The 21,724-nt window shown below is 36.7% G+C and overlaps 1 protein-coding gene across 1 annotated transcript in view; it reads right to left on the bottom strand.

The window, feature by feature from the left end:
• Positions 1-4,693: 4,693 nt before the first annotated feature.
• The window catches only part of LOC102224303 (contactin-associated protein-like 4), a 107,717-nt gene continuing 90,686 nt past the window's right edge, over positions 4,694-21,724 (bottom strand). Inside the window, exons 18-24 of the mRNA XM_023335797.1 lie at positions 20,298-20,537; positions 16,033-16,257; positions 13,014-13,147; positions 11,670-11,757; positions 9,056-9,274; positions 6,675-6,746; positions 4,694-5,290 (exon numbers count right to left, since the gene is read on the bottom strand). Of these exons, the coding sequence (XP_023191565.1) occupies positions 5,091-5,290; positions 6,675-6,746; positions 9,056-9,274; positions 11,670-11,757; positions 13,014-13,147; positions 16,033-16,257; positions 20,298-20,537 (1,178 nt within the window). The 3' untranslated portion in view covers positions 4,694-5,090. The remainder of the gene's footprint in view (positions 5,291-6,674; positions 6,747-9,055; positions 9,275-11,669; positions 11,758-13,013; positions 13,148-16,032; positions 16,258-20,297; positions 20,538-21,724) is intronic.

Raw genomic sequence — 21,724 nt, 5'->3', positions numbered from 1 at the left:
TGTTTTTAACGACTTACCGCATGAACAAATTTAATCTTTGTGATTTTAATTGCATTTCTTATTTAATAAAAATGTACATTAGCTGGGCATTGACAAAACTTTGTGGACATTTGTAACAGAAACTGTTATAGAGTATAATTTGACATCTAGTGAGGCTGAGGCAGTAGATGAAGAAACACTGCCACCTGTAGGTCGGAGTCAGCATCACTTTGATGCAATATGTTTTGACAATTTTTGCAGAAAATTTGCAACAAACCAACAGTTACGCATTAGCGTGGAAAAGTATTGAATTTTGTTGATTTTGCATCACTTTTTTTTACCATCGCGACTGACTGATGTAGTTTGACAGTAAACAGATAAAATCTGCTTTTGTTTGATAAGAATAACTGTTATCTTTTATGAGTCTACAGGGACACATAAAAGGTTATGGCGGGCCAGATTTTGCCCTCAAACCTTGAGTTTGACTCATATGTGGGAATAAAAATACCAATAGGTAATTCGTTCCATATAACACAGTAGGAGTGCAACCGGTAAACCTTTTATGGATGCAAAAGCAAGAACCCCCCACTTGATGACTTTGTGTTTCTGCGTTTGACATGATGTAAAGCTCTTTGAAATGCCTTGCTGCTGAAATGTGCTATACAAATAAAATTTGATTGACTCATATGTGATAAATCTTTGGTGGAACTGACAGAGACAGTAAAATATTCTCTTCTTTAAAGATCAAACTCTGAAAAAAAGACAAATCATACCAAATCTGCAGTGGTAAAAACTCAAACTGCGACATGAATTATTCACTTTATGGATTTACCAACGTTTGTCATTAGAGTGTGATTCTCAGCTGGTGGAGTTAAGTCACATTTCCTCATTTTTCATCACGTTTTTTTCCTTGTTGTACCATGATTGCTTCAGAAAGCCTTTCAGGTTATCGTCCTGTCTCATTTCATCACGAGAGCAAACAAACCACCTGTCAAGATTGAAGTAGATTAGGGGTTCAGAAGCACATTAACCAGCTCTGCATGCAGTCAGCTGTCGGTGTTAAAAGCTTTGCTCTTCAGAGCCATTAGCAGGCCTGAATGTGAAGCTCCCTGCAGGCGCAGAGGCGAAGAAAATCACAACAGAACGAACATCCTGTGCAAGGAGTTCCTAAAAAGCTAAAAAATAAAAAAAAAGGAAAACAAACCCTTACTTATAAGAAAATATATTCACAAATAGCCGAAGAAGAGCGCAGTACCCTCAAAACAAATGTCCGTTTTGCTCATTTGCATGATTGGAGAGCGAAGGACTTTGAAGATGCCTTTTGATAACTGAAAAAAAAAACAGCACAGCAGCAAAAAGTCGCTGGAAGAAAATCACTTATGAAAATGTTTAATTCATGTGCCGACTTCAGTTAGAAGAACTATCTAATGTGTTGGTATTTTATGGAGATTTTCTGGCTGAACGATCCTTAGAAATGTTTTTTCTTTAAAGACCTCTTCCTCCTCCAGGCCCACTGCTCTTGATCTCACTACTGTTTGTATAAAAAACATCAAGTACAGATATTTTTAAAAAGCTTCCAAGGAAAGTAAGTAAAAATCTCAACTTTTATTGATGTGAATGTGAAAGATGCTGTGATTCATTCATGTTTCAGATCTCACTATCATCTGCATAAAATGGCAGTTTTGGCAAACAAGGACGACTCACCAGGTAGAAATAATAAAAAACCCCAGGAGTTTAGTTTTTTATGTGGAAAGTGCTAATTTAGTCCAGAAATAATACTCTATATAACGGCAAAGATTTTCCCCAACAAAATTGTCTCATTGCTAAGCTAGTGCTAGCTTAAGCTGTTTTCTGAAACGTATTTGCTCTCTTTTATCAAACAAATTTCAATATTAATCTAGATTTATCCATGTGTTTCTAATAACATTCTGAACATCTGAGTATAAAACATAAATCCAATTTTGATATATTAACTACATATTCTACATATTACTAAAAGACGCGATGCTAAAGGGAGCTACAATTAGCGATAGCAACAGATTTTATCTGAAAACATTTACTTCAGGTGTAAAAACAATACAATAAAAATGCAGTAGGCTGTTTAGTTTTTATAAATGTAAATAACATTTTAAATTGTTTACGCTGCAAGGCATTCTGGGTAGATGACATATGCTAGGTGCTACAGCCCTAGCTTCATCCAACCAGAACAGTAATTATTGCCCAATAAAAGTAACAAAATTTGAATCGGAGCGCGTTCAAATAGAAGGCAAGAGGAAATGAAGAAGACAGCGATCAAATGGAGGAAGACAAGACATTTTGCCGAAAAAGCTGGTGTTTGGAAATGCTAACATAGAAGGAGATTGTTGTTTGCTGCAACTAGCTTCAGTTTTTAACTCAAGCTGTTTACAGTAAAAATCAAAACATTTCCTCAAATATATTAGAATGGTGTGTTAAAAATAAAAAGATGCTTCATGGTCCGTGTAAAACATCCATTTATTATCTTCCTGTTTGTTTAGATTTTGTGTTAGCTACTTCTAATGCTGTTAGCTCCTGCTAATGCTGTTAGCTCCAGCTAATATTGTAAACAGTAGATCACAACATAAAATTACAACATATTTAGGCCAAAATGTTCAAGTAGTCGTGGATCCTTTTCAGCAAAGTGGTAAAAGTTTTTGCTCCTTTTCACAAAAATGACATTTTGTGTGTTAAAATATCTGTATCCGTTAAAAACTTTGAATTTGCTCTCTTTGTTTCTTATCTACCTGAGTTTCTGCACCTTGGATCCTGCTCATCTGGTTCACGCTCAACTCCATGCACTACTTTCTGTTTTTAATATCTGGAAAAGAACAAGGAAGTGCGTCCATTAGTGATCTGAACGGTCAACACACAACACGTGTGGCAACAAGTAGCAACCAAATTATTACTTTCAAGTTTCTTTGACATTAAAACATAAAATATGGAGGCGGATGTAACTGCACTATGATTTGCTCACAGATCTACAAGTTTCAGTCTGTGAATTGGAAGTTAAGGTTAAAGGTGAACTAAACGTTTGAGCACAGCTTCAATTTTTTGTTAAATTAATTAAAAAATAAATAGGGATTCTTTAATATTTTATGGCTAAAATCCAACATGTAATCAACATTTCCACTGTTTTTTTCCACTAAAAACATTTAGTGTTTTAAATGTTTTCTTTCTTGGATATCATTTGGAAAATAATTAGTGAAATTGTGATCTGCACAAAAAGCAAAAACAAATGATGGATAAAAAACAGACACCAGACTCCAACTGATCTCCTAGTGACCTCATGATGAGACTTTTATTAAATTAATGTACAGTTTTAATAATAAACATACATTTTTTTGTGCGTTTTTAAAATCCTCCTTTGGCCTGATAAAAAGAAAGGGAAATATTTCTGCATTTCGAAATGTTGCCTAAAGAAACATGTTTGTTTGATCTTTTGCTCAGATTTCTTAATGGATAGGTGATTCAAGAAATCTTAAAGATATAGTTCGATAGTTGAAGTGGGGTTGCTGAGTTAGTAATGAGCAGAAAGTATCCTACCTGCAGTCGGCCGCCACAATGTTAAATTCTCATGTGCTAGTAATGTTAGCAGCTATTTGGAACCAAGCTAACAGCTACTCACAGGGAAGCTAAGAGCAACATCGATTCAAGCTAACGGCTCCTCTCAGGTTAACTCAGCAGGTCTTGATGTTCAATTTAATGTTTTTGCTAAATTCTGTTTAACAACATATTTTTTCCATGTTGTAAATGCAATAATCAATATTAAGGAATTATTTACTTAAAACAAGCTCCTTTATCTTGCTTGAACTTGTTAGTTCTGTCTTATTTTAAGCGTACTAACATATTCTCACTAGAAACTAGATAAAAAGAAAAATACTTGGTAAGATTTTGTGTTTTTGCAATGCGCCCTGAATCTCTAAACCTAGCTCATGCTGACCGCTGGCTACTGCAGGTAAAGTAGTGACTATTCGTAATTACTCAACACAACCCCAAATGTTCTCTTAAGATATTCAAACAGGGTTCAAAACATTTGAAGAGTTGACATTGTTGTTCCACAAAGCAGCACACACGATAAAAAGGTTTGCATTTGAGCAAACAGCAGCTCAGACAAACTCCTCGAGAAACCGATTAAAGAAAAAAAATCTCTTTACGTACGCAAACATTCATTCTTTTCCTACAGAAACAATGCCATGACTACGACGGAGTATTAAGGCCACACTAAGATTATATTTAAAAATGAAATTGAAAGGATAAAATCATCATAATTTGAGAATAAAGTTGAAATATTTTGAGAATGTCAAAATTATTTTTGTTCTTCCATTGTGTTTTAAACAAGTCAAAGTATAGAAAGGTGTAATATTACGAGAATGAATACATAAAATTACTGTTTTTTTATTTAAAATGTTTTCCACTGTAAGATATACAAATTATATAAGTGGAAATAATACAAGGATAAAGTTGAAATAATTTGTCGCAAAGTTCCTTTTCTTAAATGAAATTATTTTTGACAGTGTGACAAATAAGTCAAATAATGCACAATTAAATCATTTTTGGAGATTAAAGTCATAAAATTACTTTTATGTAAAAAACAAAACACACTGATATAAACAAATTATTTCATACAAAGTAATCAGAGAATAAAGTCAAAATAATTGAAGAATGAAGTCATAATATTTCAAGAATAAAGTCTTAATGTTATAACTTTTTTTCATACATTTCAGTTTTCTGACTTTATTCTCGTAACTGTATATGCTTTTATTTTGTAGCATGGCCTTAACGCTCCGTCGTACATCAGGAACATTACAAACACAAAGTTAAAACAATCCATGAAACCACCTTTCACCAATGTTCACATTTACATTTTTAATATTTACAGTTGCTTAAACAAGGATTTGAACACCTCTGCTCCATATTTACACAATATACAGTAAAGGTCAAGACTGTGTGCTGTTCCATGTTTTTCCGAGTCCATTTTTGCATCCATGGAAGAGAGTAACTGGCTCGTAGTGCAGCGTGAAGTCCGGAGGCGCGGTTCTGTCCGCAGCCTCCTCCTGGATGAACACCAGCGCATCGTCCCAGCCGGCCTCCGCTCACATGAAAAACTCCTTTGAGTTTTCACCAGAGGCGTTTTTCCGGCCGTCAGTCTGGTTGTTGTAGTGGAAATCTTGGCTCTCTTCCTGTTTGGCCGCCTTGACCTCACGACTCCGATACGTCTCTTTTCTCCTGTAGAGGAATCTGGCGGTTATGGCGAAGACGGTAACGATCACAAAGATGGCGACCGCTATGACACCTGCGGGGCAGAGAGCATTCGCAAACACAGAGACGATGTTTGGGTTGTGCAGCCCGGACAGACAGAACCGACAACGTCAAAAATCCTTCATTATTTATGGACGGGGATGGAACTGATAGGAATACTGGTTCCATTATCGATAAGAATCCCTCTGTGACATTTTAACATGAAAAATGAAAATCAACGAGCCTCGTCTGAAAATATATTCTGATTTATGAAATATGAAAGTAAATGTTAATGTGAGACCACAAAGAAATTATTAACTTTGCACCTGAATTTTCAAGGACTTCAAGCACCGGTATAGCAAGTTTGTTGTTATTTTTTATGTAGTATGTTTGGTCTTATTAAGGTTACCATTCACTTCTCATCAACACTTAAAAAATGTTTTTTCATACTTCAAACTTGCGTCTTAAAGTGATGTTTCAATAGTTTTTTGCATTCAAAGGAATAAAATATTTCCTTATTAATTTTTCTTACCTCTGTTTTAAATTTATTTTACTACCAAAATAGCTACCAATTCAATTAATCAATTGTCAATAGATTACTAGATTACTAGAATAATTGTTTGATGATTTGAAGTATTTTTGTTTTTTACGCAGAATTTTCTTCTATTACAGTTTTTTACTCTTTATATATTTCTACTAGCTTAAGTAGAAAACGGAATGAGTTTTTATTCGATTAATCAATTAATCGTCAGACTATCAGTAGATTACTAGAATAATTGATAATTTGAAGTATTTATGTGTGAAAAAACACTTGAAAAGAAGAAATCTTTCTGACATTTTCACACGCTGAACACTAACTCCACATCATGAATATGAATGCCTTGTAATCTTTTTTGTGGTCAATTAAACTTTCAAAGAAAGAAAAGTGAGATACGTTGAGGTTAAAGAGAGGGCAGGCAATTATTCTCCAAACGCATAAAATGTAAAAATCGCCTGAACTCGGCTGATTCTCCGTGAATCCAGCAGTGTGGTCTCAGCATGTCGTGGTCAAATCGTCTCCTTTTGCCCTGCAGTCTGTTTCTTCAGCTAACTGTAAGTCAGGCCCTTCAGTTCACTCATTTCTCCAACTTTATATTAATTGGAATTCCAGAATACGTCTGAAATCAATTTCTCTCAGTATCTTTGGTTTTAAAGCCCTGAAACATTTGAAGATAACAGAGGAAAAGAAAGAAGTTTCTCCAGTCAGCTCAGCTTTAATTAGTTTTGAGCTCTTTGTGTGTCGAGTGCCAAAGTCTCAAAGATTTAGTGGATTTTAAGTGACTCGATTCGCGCGGTCATGGTTCCAACCGAGGCAGAGGAGGAGAAATTAAATGCATTTCTGATGGAATATTTCTCTATCACCGCTGTGGGGAAAGTTTGATAGTTTACGGAGAACCTACCTCCGATTAATGCCGAGTCCGACTTCATGGCGTTCACCAGAGGCTGACCAGAACCAACAGAACCAGACTGGTCTGCAACAGAGAGGGAAGGCAGAGAGGCATTAAAGAAGAGTTAGAAGAAACAAGATTTAGAGATCTACAAAAGAGAGAATTTTTAATGAGAATAAGAGCAGGACAAAGAAATGCCAGCAGAAGTGATGATCACAGGTCCAGATTATGCTACTAAAACCGCAACATAAAGGCAAACAAGAACTTCATAAAAAAACTACCGGCTTATAAGTAAAAGTAATTTTAAATACAGTTGATCCCCGTCTAGTTGCATTTATATATTTGCAGATTTTCTTGAGGAACTTGACTTTAAATTAGTCACTTTATTTATAGAGTGTTTCATTTGCCTTTGTGCTGATTGGCTGTAGCTCCAAGAACAGAGAGAAGAAAAACTGTAGATATTAGCTTCTGAATCTAAACTTTAATATGTTTTGATTCAATATGTTGAGATCTGGAAGGTGTGAAATAACTTTGGTGTTCTGTTGTTTTCTAAACTGTTGTGTACATCGTCTACAATTCTAGATGTGTATATGAATTGCATGTATATTTATTGTCCGTTTGGGCAGCGGCTATTCTATTCTATTCTATTCTATTCTATTCTATTCTATTCTATTCTATTCTATTCTATTCTATTCTATTCTATTCTATTCTATTCTATTCTATTCTGTTCTATTCTACTGCTAAGATGGTTTCCAGTGTGTGTATTAATGCCTAATATTGTTGATCGTAATAGATTTGTAAAAACAGTAGAAAGGATAAAGCCCTTCAGTGGCTGTAATACGTTTTATAGTTACTGTATTTACATCCTGTATAATTATAATCCTGTGTCGATTAAAGAACGTTTTAAATACATTGAAGTGTGTGCGTCTAGTTAAAAATCATTCCAAGCCTGAAAATCTCAAACCTTTTGGGATCAGAGCAGAACAATCTCTAAGAAGACGATGAAAATATTGTCTAAGAAACATTTGTTTTGTTGTTTCCTCAGTAAATATTAACGTATTGCCCATCTGCTGATAACTTAAACACCATCTGTGAATCAAGAGAGCATAAGGCTGGGCAATATATAACAAGGAAAAAGGGCCTGTGCTTGTTTTTGAATCATATTTACAGCTGCGGCCTGAGGATAAAAACTCTCCACTGAGATCCTACTGAGGCCCATCTGCTGTTTAACAGAACCCTGTCCAAAGACGCGTTGTTTATGCACAGATCGATCCGTCATTTAGGGTTATTTTTAACATAAACAGAAAGAAGACAATTTAAATGCAGGCATTTGAGAAAATGAAATACTCTGAACATTAAAGTACATTAAATCAGGCAGGGGAAAATCTAATTTGTCATTCTAACTGGTTTCAACTGGAACCAGAAAACATTTAATGTTGCTTGTATAAAACACGAACGTCACAATCCAACTTTCTATTGTTTCCCAAAGCAGATAAGAGATTTTAAGACACAATTTCCTGATAGAAAAAGGTGTGTGGTCACTTATTAGGACACAGAAAAAGACGGAGTGAGCGTTTTAACTTTTATGTCAGATTCTCTCTGCAGTAAGAGTTGGAAAAACTCAAAATATAAATTTCATGAGTACCTTCCCCCTCGGCAAAATAAAAGTTTCTCTGTCCAAAATGTTTGTTTCTGCACGGTCATATAATAATTGTTTATGACACAAATCATGCAATGTTTGGAGTCAACAGCCAGACCATAGAGATGACTGTGGATGTTGTTTGTGAGCATAAAGTTTCTCTGGTATGATAATTGTTCCCTCCAGGATTTCGCAATTTATTTGTGATTTATTTAGCAATCAGAATGCCATTACTTTACAAATATTTGCATGAAAATTTGCAATATTTTTTTCTTCTAAAACCTGCATGTAGAAAAAAATAGCTTGAAAAAGTAACAAGCAGACAGACTGAATACACCATCATATTTATTTTACTAAGTACTTAAGTAGCTCGATTTTTCTGACTCTCCACATTGATCACAAACTATAATTTGACTTCAAGTACGGCTGAGGCAGCAGTGTGGTAGAAGAAAGAAATGCTGCCACCTGCAGGTGGGAGTTTGCACCACTTAAATCCGATGATTTCGACAGTTTTTACAGAAAATTTACGGTAAACTTACAATTGTGAATTAGCTTGAAAAAATGATATATATTCATTTTTCATGAATTTCCATGATGGAGGAACTGGGAAGAACTGGAGGGACTGGATAGAGTTTTGTTTATTAAAGGCCGTGTTGGCTCTAGTGGCCTTTATTTAGCGAGAGAGAGGGTGCAGTCATAAGTATTTTAGAGATTTTAGCTATTTGCAGCTGATAACACTGAAGTCACACTTTACCTGACAGGTGGTGCGTGTTCTCAGCTGAGTAGGGATTGGCTGAAGCCGACGAGCCGCAGCTGGACCGGACCAAAGGTCCGAGGACGACGACTGGGCTGGTGCCTGGGTGGAGCAGAGCTGCTTTCAGAGGGCTGACGGAGTTATACCGAACCACAGAAAGACAGCCGGCGAAGCCGAGCGCGCCGAGCCGGGCCAGGTCCGGATCCAAGGAGTCCGAATCTGAGAATCAGTCAATCAAGTTTATTTGTGTAGAACATTTCAGCAACAAGGCAGTTCAAAGTGCTTTACATGAGTGCCATCGTTACAATCATCATATATGTTGATCAATTTTCTATAATTGTCATCAAAACTCAAACCTGGTGGGTTTTTAGCCTTGATCTAGATGAACTCAGTGTTTCGGCTGTTTTGCAGTTTTCTGGATGTCTATTCCAAATTTGTGGTGCATAGAAGCTGAATGCTGCTTCTCCATGTTTGGTTCTGGTTCTGGGGATGCAGAGCAGAACCAGAACCAGAACCCGAGAGGTCTGGAAGGTTGATACAACAACAGCAGATCTTTAATTTATTGTGGTGGTCACTGAGTCGTTCAGTGATTTGTAAACTAACAACAGTATTTTAAAGTCTATTCTCTGAGCAACAGAGAGCCAGTGTAAGGACTTTAAAACTGGGTAATGTCTTCCTGGTTTTAGTCAGAACGCCAGCAGCAGCGTTATGGATCTGATTGATTTTTCAGTCAGACCCGTGAAGACACTGTTGCAGTAATCAATGCAACTAAAGATAAACACATGGATGAGTTTCTCTAGATCTTTCTGAGACTTTAGTCCTCTAATCCTGGAGATGTTCTTCAGGTGATAGAAGGCCGACTTTGTAACTGTCTTTATGTGGCTCTGAAGGTTCAGGTCCGAGTCCATCACTACACCCAGATTTCAGCCTGATCTCTAGTTTCTAGTTGTAATAACTGAAGCTGTTTGACTCTAGATTGTTCTTAGGTCCAAAGATAATAACATTAGTTTTATTTCTGTTGATAGAAGGCTGATTCTGTAACCGTCTTTATGTGTCTCTGAAGGTTCAGGTCTGAATGCATCTTTTTTTTTAGACAGAGAATTCAAAAAGGTTGTTTGAAAACCCCTTTGGTCTTGTTAATCATGATACGCACAAACATTAGGCTGTCACCAAAGCTCATTGCTTCGTGTTATTACTCACTTCAGCTCATAAAAACATTCAATCCAGCTGACAAGCTGCCAAATATGCAGCTTTAACGTCTGCATCCATCACTCCATGGGACAAATCTTCCCTCTCTGCCTTTATCTGTTAATTCCACCGACTCCATCCTCTCCATCACTCATCTGAACTCCTCACTGCAGCGTAAACAGCAGCTGCTAAAGCCGACACAAACAGCTGCATCAGATGACTGAGAGCTGACTGTTACCTGAACACATCTGCATGTTGATGAGGAAACATTACAGCCGTCTTTCAGCTGTTGCTCTGCTCGCTACATCACGTCTCTCCCAGCCTCCCTGTGTTCCTTCTGGCTCCATTAGTTAGCCTGATGGATGACGAGGCTGGGGGGAAGCGACGGGAAATCCACTTCGCCGCTGCTTTTTCTGATTCCGATTTGACTTTGCACCCGCTCTGGTTCGACAGAGGGGATTGTGGGTCACATTTTGACATGAAGGCGGTTAAACCCTACGGACAGCACTGAGCTCGGAGGAACTTTACATCAGAGGAGATAAAATTTATACCAGCTGGGGTGGCGAAAGTGCTGTGCAGGCAGATTATCTACAAAATATCATTAGGTCTGTCACTCGCTACAAATGTGCGCAAAATTTTATCGATATTCAGCTGATGTTTAAAAACACAATTGCAGCGTTTCCATTAAAGAGGCAGTATAATGTATTTTTAAGACATATTGTAACAACTACAAAAATCAAATATGACTTAAAAGAAATTTGACCCAATTGACAAAGGCCCAATTTCTTTGAAATTGGGCCTTTGTCTCTTTAAAAACTCCAAATCATTCTGAAACTCCACCTTTAGAAAATCCTCACATTAACCATCTAACTACATTTTTACATTTTTACCAGTGTTTCATTGAGAAGTAGCTCATATAATGAACTCAGCAGATATGCAGTTCCACTAGGTGTGTGTGTGCATATGCTGTAATATTTAGTAACAAAAAAGTGGACTATAAACAATTTTAAGAAATAGCTAATAGAAAATGAAACTCTCAAAATACTATTTTAAAATATAACACAGTTTGGCTTCTTGGAAGAAAAATCTAAAAAGGATAATTTGCTGCAGAATGAGGTTGAAAACTTTTAGTGGATTTAGGCAACAAAAGTCTAAAATTATACTAGAATCTGCGTTTCATTGCTCAGCAGGAAGAATCTAGAAGCAAACACAAAACTCATAGAAAATGAATTTGTGTGGGTGGATTTATCTTCACTTCTTGTTTCAACCTCAAACTTTTCTCTCAAATCATCTGGATTAGTCCTGCTGGTAACGTATATATTTACCTCTCAGAGCTGAGAGAAAAACAAGGCCAAGCAGCCCAGAGTTTGAGCTAACGAGTCAAAGTGTTTTTTAACCAAATGGATCTTCATCCATCCCGACTTACCCGGCACTCGGCCCAGAACGAGAGACCTGAGCCTGCCAAGTTCTCCAGCGAAGCTCAGGTTGAAGTCCTCTCTGGCGTTATCGTCGACCTGATGGAAAATAAAAAGAATAATGCTCAGTATTTATGGTAAAGAAAAAGGTTGAAGATCATTTTTATCTGAAAGGAGAGAAAAACACCTCAAACATGAGGAGATTTAAAAGTAAATCTGCTGTAGGAGATAATTTTCTCCACAACCACTTCAAGCCTCCTGCTTTCTATTGCAGAACACTAAAGATAAAAACAATTCACAATGATATAAACGGATAAGAAGGGGCTCATATTTCACCGATTCCTTACAAACGGCATGAATCAGGAGGCTGCACCAGAGCAAGACGAGGTCACCTTCTTATTTATCTCACTATGTTTATAATTATACACACACACTGGCTGCTGCTTAGATGCATTTCCCCTCGTATATCATCCGAGGTTGTTAACAAGATCTGTGATTCAGTAAGCCCAGATATGATTAGGAAGCTTCATATTTCATGGCTTTCGGCTGCTCTGTCGGAGTTTCTTCCAGGAAGTGACACGTTAGTACTGAGCGGAGCTTCAGGAATAAAACGCACCTTGGTTCTCCATTGGACTTTTGCATAATTTTAAGTGTCCTTGAGATATGAATCTCACTGCCAAACGAAGGCTGAACAGGTTTAACATTAATTAGCCTTATATCTCGTTAACAACGATTCGTCCTCCACCTCATCTGAATGTTAAAAACAGAACGGAAATTTACTTCATGTGATAAGTCATTAAAAAACATGTTGCGCCATAATACATCTTTTCCATCCTTTGCCTCAGTAATCCGGTAGTTTATCGTGTGAAATGCATAAAGAAAATTACCTCATCCAAGCGTAAAAACTTTCCAGATATTTTACTTTGGAAAGCTGAGATGAACCAAGATTTTTAGCACTTCTTCATATGTTCAACAACAACAATAACATACATATTATTTTTAAATAACAGTTAATACTATGCTGCCCTCTGCAGCTATGTTTTTGATGTAATAATATAACATGATGTAAAGCTAATAAAATATCTGTTTTACATGATACCAACCTTTTTTTTTTTTTTTAAAACACTAGTTAGTTTTTATAATTTTGTTTTTAGAAGCCATTGTGGAAGGTCCAAAGAGACGCCGGTTGCAGACCTTTGATCTAGTCCAACTTCTGGTTTCCGGGTAAATTATCTCAGCGAAGCTTTGATGTGTTTTGCAGAGTTTGTGGCGTAGAAGCAGAAAGAGAGGAAGCTCTACGGGGATCCAGGTGCTGCTCGGTGTCAGTGCGTTGCACACTAATGAGGCGGTTTTACCTGCATGGACACAGAGTCAGCCGACCTCCTGATGGTAACGGCGTGCAGCAGCCCGTTGGCCAGCCCCCTCATGCTGCTCCTCAGCACCTCTGCAGCTCTGCTGCTGTCAAGCTTGTACCTCAGCTCCAGCTCATCTTCACAAGCAAGACAAAACAAAGAAACAATTTAAATCTCCAAAACCAGAGATGTTTTCTCTTCTGTGAGAAGGCGGCCTTGTTGTTCTTTGAGTCTTTTCGCCAACAGACTAGGATTATGTGTTTAATTTGTTTGATAACTGCTGGATTAGGAGGATAATTCCCTCTCAATATCAGAGTGGATTTATTTCTTCTAAAGTGGAGATTTAACAAAAACACTTTGGTCATTACTGAGAGTGTTAGCTGAAACCAAATACTTTCAAGAGAATATTTCTCTACAACAGTCTTTCTCCAACTGCCCCCTAGTGGTCAGCATGGGACTGAATGTAAATGACAATTTATTTGCTGCGACTTGAGCTCAAAATGCGGCAAATAAATGGCTGATTACAAAATGGCTGTGGTTAATAATAATAATGGATAGCTAGGTTAGAACTGGGTCATTCCAAAGAAAACGGAAAGAAAACAAAGTCAGAATTACTTATAAGATCGGAGGAAACCAATTCAGACCTGCTGAGAGTTTTGCTTTGTCGTTCATGAACAATTCGATTCTTTTGAACGAGTCTCAGTTGGTGAGAACTGTTCTTTAGTTTTTTACAACTTTTCTTGCTTATAAGAAAACATAATCAGCATGTGCTGATCACGTGTTAGGACCTATTGTTATTTTTATCTAATTCAAAGTGATTTAATTGGTGATTAAATACAATTGACAGAAATGTGTGGATAATTTTTATATTTAAAAGAGCAGAAGATTTTTGTTTCTGCCAAAGCCAGTCAAGTTTACCTTTCTTTTACTGTGCAAATAGTCCTAAAACATTATTAATGCACACAGCACAACTTCTTTTTTTGATTTCCATGTGTTTGACATCATTGGAAATCTTAGAATTAAAAACTTTCAGAATCTGGAAACGTCCCAGACTTGTTCATGGTTTTGTTGCAGCCGGTCACATTTACCAAGCAGCATCACCGTTGTCTTTAGGATGAACAAATAAAAAAACAACAATAAGCGCATTAAGAGAGTAATATTCTAACTTCAGGTTGTATATATGAAGATGTTGTGTTATTGTTTGTTAAATGGGTTAAGTGGTTCTCTGCCTGAAAAGTATTAGATAATGATCAACCTACCTGATGCTGCTACATTAATTTAAAATGAATAGATAATCAGTAAAACTCTTGTGTTTGAGCTCCAGTGTTTTTATCTGGAGTCTTGGTTATCTGAAGGCAAAACAAGGAAAAAGCTCCTAATTGGTTGTTTTACTTTTAGGATGTCAGCACAAAATCGTAATGCCTCACTTCCTATCAGCTTCCTTAAGTGATTAACAACAGGAAAAAAATCCACTAACAGCAAATGAAGCTGCAAACTGCCATCCGTGTTAGACTCCTGAATAATGAAAGGCTGAAGTTGAACTTCTGGACATATTTTACAGATAAAACAAGTTTCCAGTCGTTTCTTTAAGTGGCTTCTCTTTTCTACAGCATTTGACTTCATGAAAAAAGAACAAAAACCGTTTCTATGAAATATGTGAACTAAACAATTGCTTTCTAAAACTTACGGGTTACTATCAGAACGTTACAAAGGAAAGAAAATTACAAAAAAGAGCAAAAACAAGTTACTTTTTAAGAACTTAAAAGTTACTTTCTAGAGATTATAGGTTGCTTTCCAGACTGTACTTATTTCTGTAAAAAACCCAGGTTATATTCTGGAATTTACCATGTTTTTATATGTTTAGTTTTACGTATTTCACAGAGCTTTCTCAGGACTTCATGCTAGCTTTGAAGAGGTTTTCAGGGATAAACAATTTTCAAGAATTTACACAATATTTTTAACAACTAAAATAGTAATTTCTGGTACTCAAAGGCTAGTTTTAAGGTTAACTCCACATAATTTATATTATGTATATAATTTATATAATTTTCAATAATATACAGGTTACTTTCTGGAACTGACCTCAAATATGAAAGTTATCTTAAAAGTACTAACCAATTTTTGTAACTTTTGTCAAAACTGAAAGAAAATGCAAAGATTTAGCAGGTACACAGAAACTGCATTACATTCACAGAATCCACAAGCCCGGAAATTACAGAATCCATTCTGAAATTTACTTTAGAAAATTTACACTTTATGTTTCATTATTTACAGGCGGTTTTCTAGAACCTACAGAAAACTTTCACAAAACTTGGAGGACAATCACAGACAATATTAAAATACACAGTGAAAATAAGTACAAGTATTTACAGGTTACTTTTACAGAACTTGAAGTTTACGAATTATTTCTGAATAAGTTATTAATTTACTTCATGGATTCAGTTGTTTTAATATATGAAATATGATATTGCAATCATATTTTCTTCAGACTACCATTTCTAAAATAAGGACACTGGGGCCTGCAGGTATAGGTCGAAATAAAATCAAAGTATAAAACCAACATTTAGTTTAAAAATAATCCCTTTAAAATCAGTAAAGAGAATACAGTATGAAATTAATTAATTATGTCCATGTTCAACGTTTACACTCACACTTGAATATGGCTGTAAGCAGATTTGAAACTATACACCCGTACTTGTTAGAAAAGCAGAACTCGAGCCCTCTGCACAACCAACAAGAATGCAGAAAGCAGTTTCTAGATCACTTATAGAGTCAAAAGTAATAAAAACAACATGAAGAAAATCCTTCAGACTTTCCAATAACATTCTTTAATTAGATTTTGTCCAAAATTTTATTTACTGCTTAAGAAATTTAATGAAGAACATGTTTAAATGCCAAATGTTTAGAAAAAAATTATTTAATTTATGATGTAACAATTTATTCACTGTATAACTGTATTTTGTATAATTTATCCTTTACATTCGACCGTGGCCCTCTGTTGGAATGACCTCCTGACCCTTACCGTGCCTGTTGATGAGCAGAGCTAGATACTCGTTGAAGTGGGAGCTGACGTGGAGCAGCAGCGCTGGACTCTGAGTCGTCCTGAAGCTCAGAGAGACGTTTTCTCCTCTGGGAAGCGGGTCAGAGTAGATGGAGGAGGGCAGGTCGCTGCTGTTTCTGCTCAGCTCGTCGGGCTCTTTGAAGGCGTAGCTGATCGACGTCCCAGATTTAAAGTCGGCTGACACCTCTGGAAAAGAGAGAGGAGATCCCTTCAGAGGGAGGCGTCTGGTTTCCTGATGCCCCACAGAAAAACAGCCAGCTTAATGTCAGATTTTATTTCAACATACAAAGATTTAATGTTTGATGTTTAAAGGGGACCTATTATGCAAAATTCACAATTTGGAGGTTTTTATACTTCTTTTGGGTCTCAACGGCTTCTAAAAAAACATCCTAAGCATCTAAAAATATAAATCCAGCTGTTTAGTGGCATTTTCAAAAACCTCCCAATTGTTAAGTCGCACTGAGTGGTTACCTAGCAACCCCAGTGCAGTGGAGTTCCGCCCGTTACCTAGCAACCCAAGTTGAGCTCAAGCACGTTTTACCAATACATATGCTGCTGGAAATGACAAGTGTTTTGTTGTTGACTTACCATTCAGGAATCGTTTACTGCATTCTTGTTGGTCATGCAGGAGGCTCCACTACTGCTTTTCAAAGACGTATCGTTGTATAATTGTGTGTCTGTTTGCAGACATTTTCACGTGTGAGTGTAAACGTTGAGTTGGGGGAACGGGGGCGTGACCAGCAGCAGTTTATTTAAATTTAAAGTGACAAGAGGCCCTAAAACAGCTAATTCTGAACTGACCAGACAAAAATTGTGATAATTTCAGCTCTACCTTAACTGTGCTGCTTACTTTCCCTCCCTCAGGCTGATTACTCATTATCCTCACCTGTACTGTGCTGCTCTCTATTTAAACAGCAGCCCGTCACCAGCTCAGTGCGAGATTGTCTGTTGCTCTGTCACAGCTCTCAAGCCCTGATTCAAGTCCGAGGAGTTTCTGGTTTTCTGATCCTGCCTGTTTTTGACCACTGCTTTTGCCTAGTCCTTACAACCTTGAGAAGAGTTTCTGACCTCCTGTTGCTGAACCTTGCCTGCCTCTGACCCTGCCTCCAGTTTACTGAATATCGGATTTTCCTTGCCTGACCCTGGACCGTTTTGACTACTGAGCCTCTGGTTGGATATTCGTCCCATTGTCCACCCGCCCAACCTCCTCAAGGCTGGATTCTCAGCCCCTGTGGATTCCCCATTCCTGACCCGCCAGTGTAACCACAGCCTGCGGAACCCCTTCAACACCATCTCATTATTTCTAATAAAACGGGTCATTTGTCTTGGCTACGTATTGGGTTCTGGCTGACTTTACTTAAACGTCACAAAAATCTCATTATCTAAGAATGATTTCATCCAAAAAGTGTAATGAACATGTTTTGTATCGATGAAAGACGCATCCTAACCTGTAACAGGTCAAATTTAATTTAGATTTTTATCAATTTCTCTCTTTAATAGGAGAAAAGTTAATTTTCCAAGATTTTCAGAAGCAGTGTTCCTCCTGCAAAACGTTTAGCTGAGGTATCGCTGACATTTTGAGAACAGGTTTAATAACCTCAGTGTCTCTGACTCATTGTTCAGTGCTGTTATTCAGCCTCTAATTTACAGTTCTGGCCAGGCAGTAATTAAACGTAAATTAACTAAAAAGGTCATGTTGTTTATTAGATTTTTAAAAACCTCTCTCGTGCTTGCTAGGGATGACTTAATACAAGACCCTTTAATACATGTGGATTCAGTTGTTTTAATATATGAAATATGATATTGCAATCATATTTTCTTCAGACTACCATTTCTAAAATAAGGACACTGGGGCCTGCAGGTATAGGTCGAAATAAAATCGAAGTATAAAACCAACATTTAGTTTAAAAATAATCCCTTTAAAATCAGTAAAGAGAATACAGTATGAAATTAATTAATTATGTCCATGTTCAACGTTTACACTCACACTTGAATATGGCTGTAAGCAGATTTGAAACTATACACCCGTACTTGTTAGAAAAGCAGAACTCGAGCCCTCTGCACAACCAACAAGAATGCAGAAAGCAGTTTCTAGACTAGATATAAATGCACAATTTTTACACATGCACTTGAAAATGGCTGCAGACATGTAGCCTCTAGAAACTGTTTTCTGCATTCTTGTTTATGTGCAGAAAGCTCCACTTCTGCTTTTCTAACATGCACTGTCGTGTACATGTACAGCCATTTTCACATAGGAGTGCAAACGTTGAGTTAGGGGGCGTGGCCAGCAGCAATTCATTTGGATCTAAAGTGATAGAGACCCAAGAACATCTCAAAATCAGCAGAAATGACTAAAATCACTTCATCCAAGAATGATTTTGTGCAAAAAATATGATAAACAAGTCTTGTATCCCCATAGATCCTGTGCTAAGATGTCATTTTGACTTTATAATGTACATGTAATCATGTTTATATCATGTTTTCAGGGAGGTAAAACAGGTCAGTAGGGTTTGATTGATATATTTTTGCCTTTAGTAATGTAAAATGAAACCATTGCATAAAAACTACCCATTAAATTTACACGACTTGTCTTAGTCTGATATAAAATTCAGTTTGATGATCTGAAACATGTACATTTGACAAAAAGTCAAAATAGTTTAAGCAGTTTAACGCAGCTTGTAGGAATACGAAGTGTGACTGTTGAGTGAAAGAAAGTTTTCTTAAGGCTATTTGAAAGCTTTTTAAGCATAAAACTGTGTTTTCTGTGTGAAATATTAAGCAGTGAGTGCGTCAGTGTGACTCACACTGGGTGTGCATCAGCATGTCAATAGTCGGTGGGCGGGGGGTTAAGAGGGTCCTTTCAAAGCGCAGAGACGGCTCAACTCTCCAGTTAAAGGATTTACGGACGGTCAGAATAACAATGCATTGTTATTCTCTTTGCTCTCAGTGGGTGTAGCAGCAGAGACGCACCACCACCCACCTTCTGAAACAGAGGTGAAGTCGACCAAAAATCTGTTCTGTGAATATAAAATCTGTTCTATCAGCTCCAACCGAAACCAGTTGGCTGGTTTCACATCTTTATGGTTTTCACACGTTTCTTCTATTCAGAGAATCTGTGTTAATTCATTCGGCTTTACAGGTGGGGAGTTGACACATTTAAGGAAGCTTTAAGAGGGATTTTATGAGTTTTTTTTCTCAGGAGATAAATGCCAAATTAGTGCAAAATAAATAAATCAATTAGGTTATTATCAAAAAGCTCATTTATCTCAGTAACTTCATCACTAAGTAAAACATAAATTGTTTAAACACAGATTAATGATTTCAAGTCTTTATTACAATTAGTTATGATCTGTTGGGGGTGCGGCTAAATAAAAAGTTAGTTGCGCTCATTATAAAAATTACTTCTAATAGTAAAGTGCAACATTTACACAGTATTTAGCAGAAGCTAATGCTAAAGCGCTAACTTCAATTCAAATCATACCTGCCTTTGAAAGACTACAACCCTCGAGTACCAATGTCATTTTGACTTTATAATGTACATGTAATCATGTTTATATCATGTTTTCTACTGTCCCTGTTTTAATTTGTTCATGTATGTTTCTTTTTTTAAATGAAGTTATTGGATGGGAATGATGGGGAAAGAACATGAGGAGAGGAAATGGAACTGCTGCATTAGCATTCTTCACTCCCTTCAAATTAAGAGGTAGAATATAAAACATCTAACTACTTGATGAGTTCTTAACTGATGATAACCAAAACGTCAACGCAAATGTTGAAGTTTATTCAACTGACAGTTTACAAAACAGCCAAATAAATTAGCACTTTATGTTTTCATAGTTAGCATATGCGCTAAAGAGCTAAATGAAAAATTAGCTCTGTTATTTGCACATCAGCTAATTAGCTGAATTTATGATTTTCAGCTTAAAGTTAATGAATTATAATATTTCCTAAGGAAAAAAAGACATTTTAATACAGACAATGAGAAGTATGTTTAAGACCTGCTTAAAAATAATTTTCAAAATTTTAATCTGACAAAATTAGCCTCACCAGAATGCATTTTCTAATTTATTGAATATGACTGTGACAGCCAAGCTTTGCTTGGGGCCATGTACTGTATATCTGAAAATATCTAATATAAATAAATATAGCAGATTACATGTACTTTAGCACAGATATCACATGTCCAAAGCATTTTCTGCACTTATTATTTATACATAGATTTATACCAGTTTGGCAGAAGACTCCAGTGTAAGCCGACAGGCTGCAGTCGCAGTGGAACCCAGCAGCTCTCTCCACACAGCGGCCCTGGTTCTGGCACAGCGAGCCGTAGCTGCTGCAGTGACCCGGGCAGCCGGGCCGAACGCCGGGCGTAATCTTTGCCCTTTCCTCCAGGTCCAGAGTAATACCGTTCAGCTGCAGAGCGCGGATGCAGCCTCTGAAACCCCTCTGCCTGGACGCCGTGCCTCCTGAAAACAAAAAATATTCAGAAAATAAAACTACAGGTTGTTGAAATTAAAGATTCAGCGAACTAACGTCTTTTCTCAGATGTTTCTGTGGAATTTAATTCAAAATTATTTTTGGTAAATTCGCCTATTCGTAGATCTTTTTCATAAGTTGCAGTCCCATCGACAAGATAATTGCACAATTTGATATTTTGAAAAAAATATAAAATACATTTTTCCCCTTAAGCAAAAAAAAATTGCTTAAGGGAATGTTGATAGAAAGTTTTCTTGATAGTAGGAGGTGTTATTTTGGCCGTATCGAAATTGGTTCGAAAAACTGCAATGGAAACACTCAAGCCAGATGATCGACAACCGGATGTTGCCGCTGACGCAAACCACAAAGAGGTAGGCAACAGGCAGTAGTTGGAGGACAATATTGTGGCATGGCTTTTAATAATTTATCATATGAACAAACTTATTCAATGATTTTAATCACATTTCTTATTTACTAAAAACACAGCAATTATGAACTTGTGTTTTCAACAGTAGTGGAATATTGACACATTTTTTGCGCAAATTAGGAATAGAAACACAGCTACAGAGTATAAAGTTGAACCACTTAGACGGAAAGCTGTTGACACGCTATTGGCTAGTGTTTGCAAAGCAGCCAATCCAAGAGCTGCATTTATTTTCCTTGCAGCTGATTGGCTGTATGATTAAAAACAGAGATAAAAAAAAACTGTAAGGAAAACTCCCCAAAACATTAAGAGACTTTTAATAAGCCTAAAAGAAAGTCTTACAAGCAAAATAAGACGGTAATGGTTGAAGAGTTTTGGATAATACTGGCTGTTATGCAAGTGAATAAAATTAAAATGTCCCCTTGGTTTTATTTGAGCACATTCAAAGAAGCAGCAAACTTTCACAGATTCGCCAATAAATGCAAAAAGAAGCAGATTTTGTTTCTGCTTTGTTTGCAAAAGCGACTCAAAAAGTTTCATTTTGCTCAGAGAAAAACTTTCGCAGCTGAAAATGTAGCAATCAGAAAAGTGAGGAAGTTTTCCTTTTCATTCAGATGGGTTTCTGTTGTTGTTGTTGTTCAAACATGGCAACCTTTCAAAGCAGAGATCAGGAGCTGAAGCTTTTATTGTCCTCGAAGTACAAACTCATGAAGCAGCTGTTTGCTCCCTGAGGTTCAACATGACAGCTTCTTA

This window comes from Xiphophorus maculatus, chromosome 6, assembly GCF_002775205.1.
Source record: "Xiphophorus maculatus strain JP 163 A chromosome 6, X_maculatus-5.0-male, whole genome shotgun sequence".
NCBI classification, from domain to species: Eukaryota; Metazoa; Chordata; class Actinopteri; order Cyprinodontiformes; family Poeciliidae; genus Xiphophorus; species Xiphophorus maculatus.
This window is presented reverse-complemented; position numbering and strand designations above follow the sequence as displayed.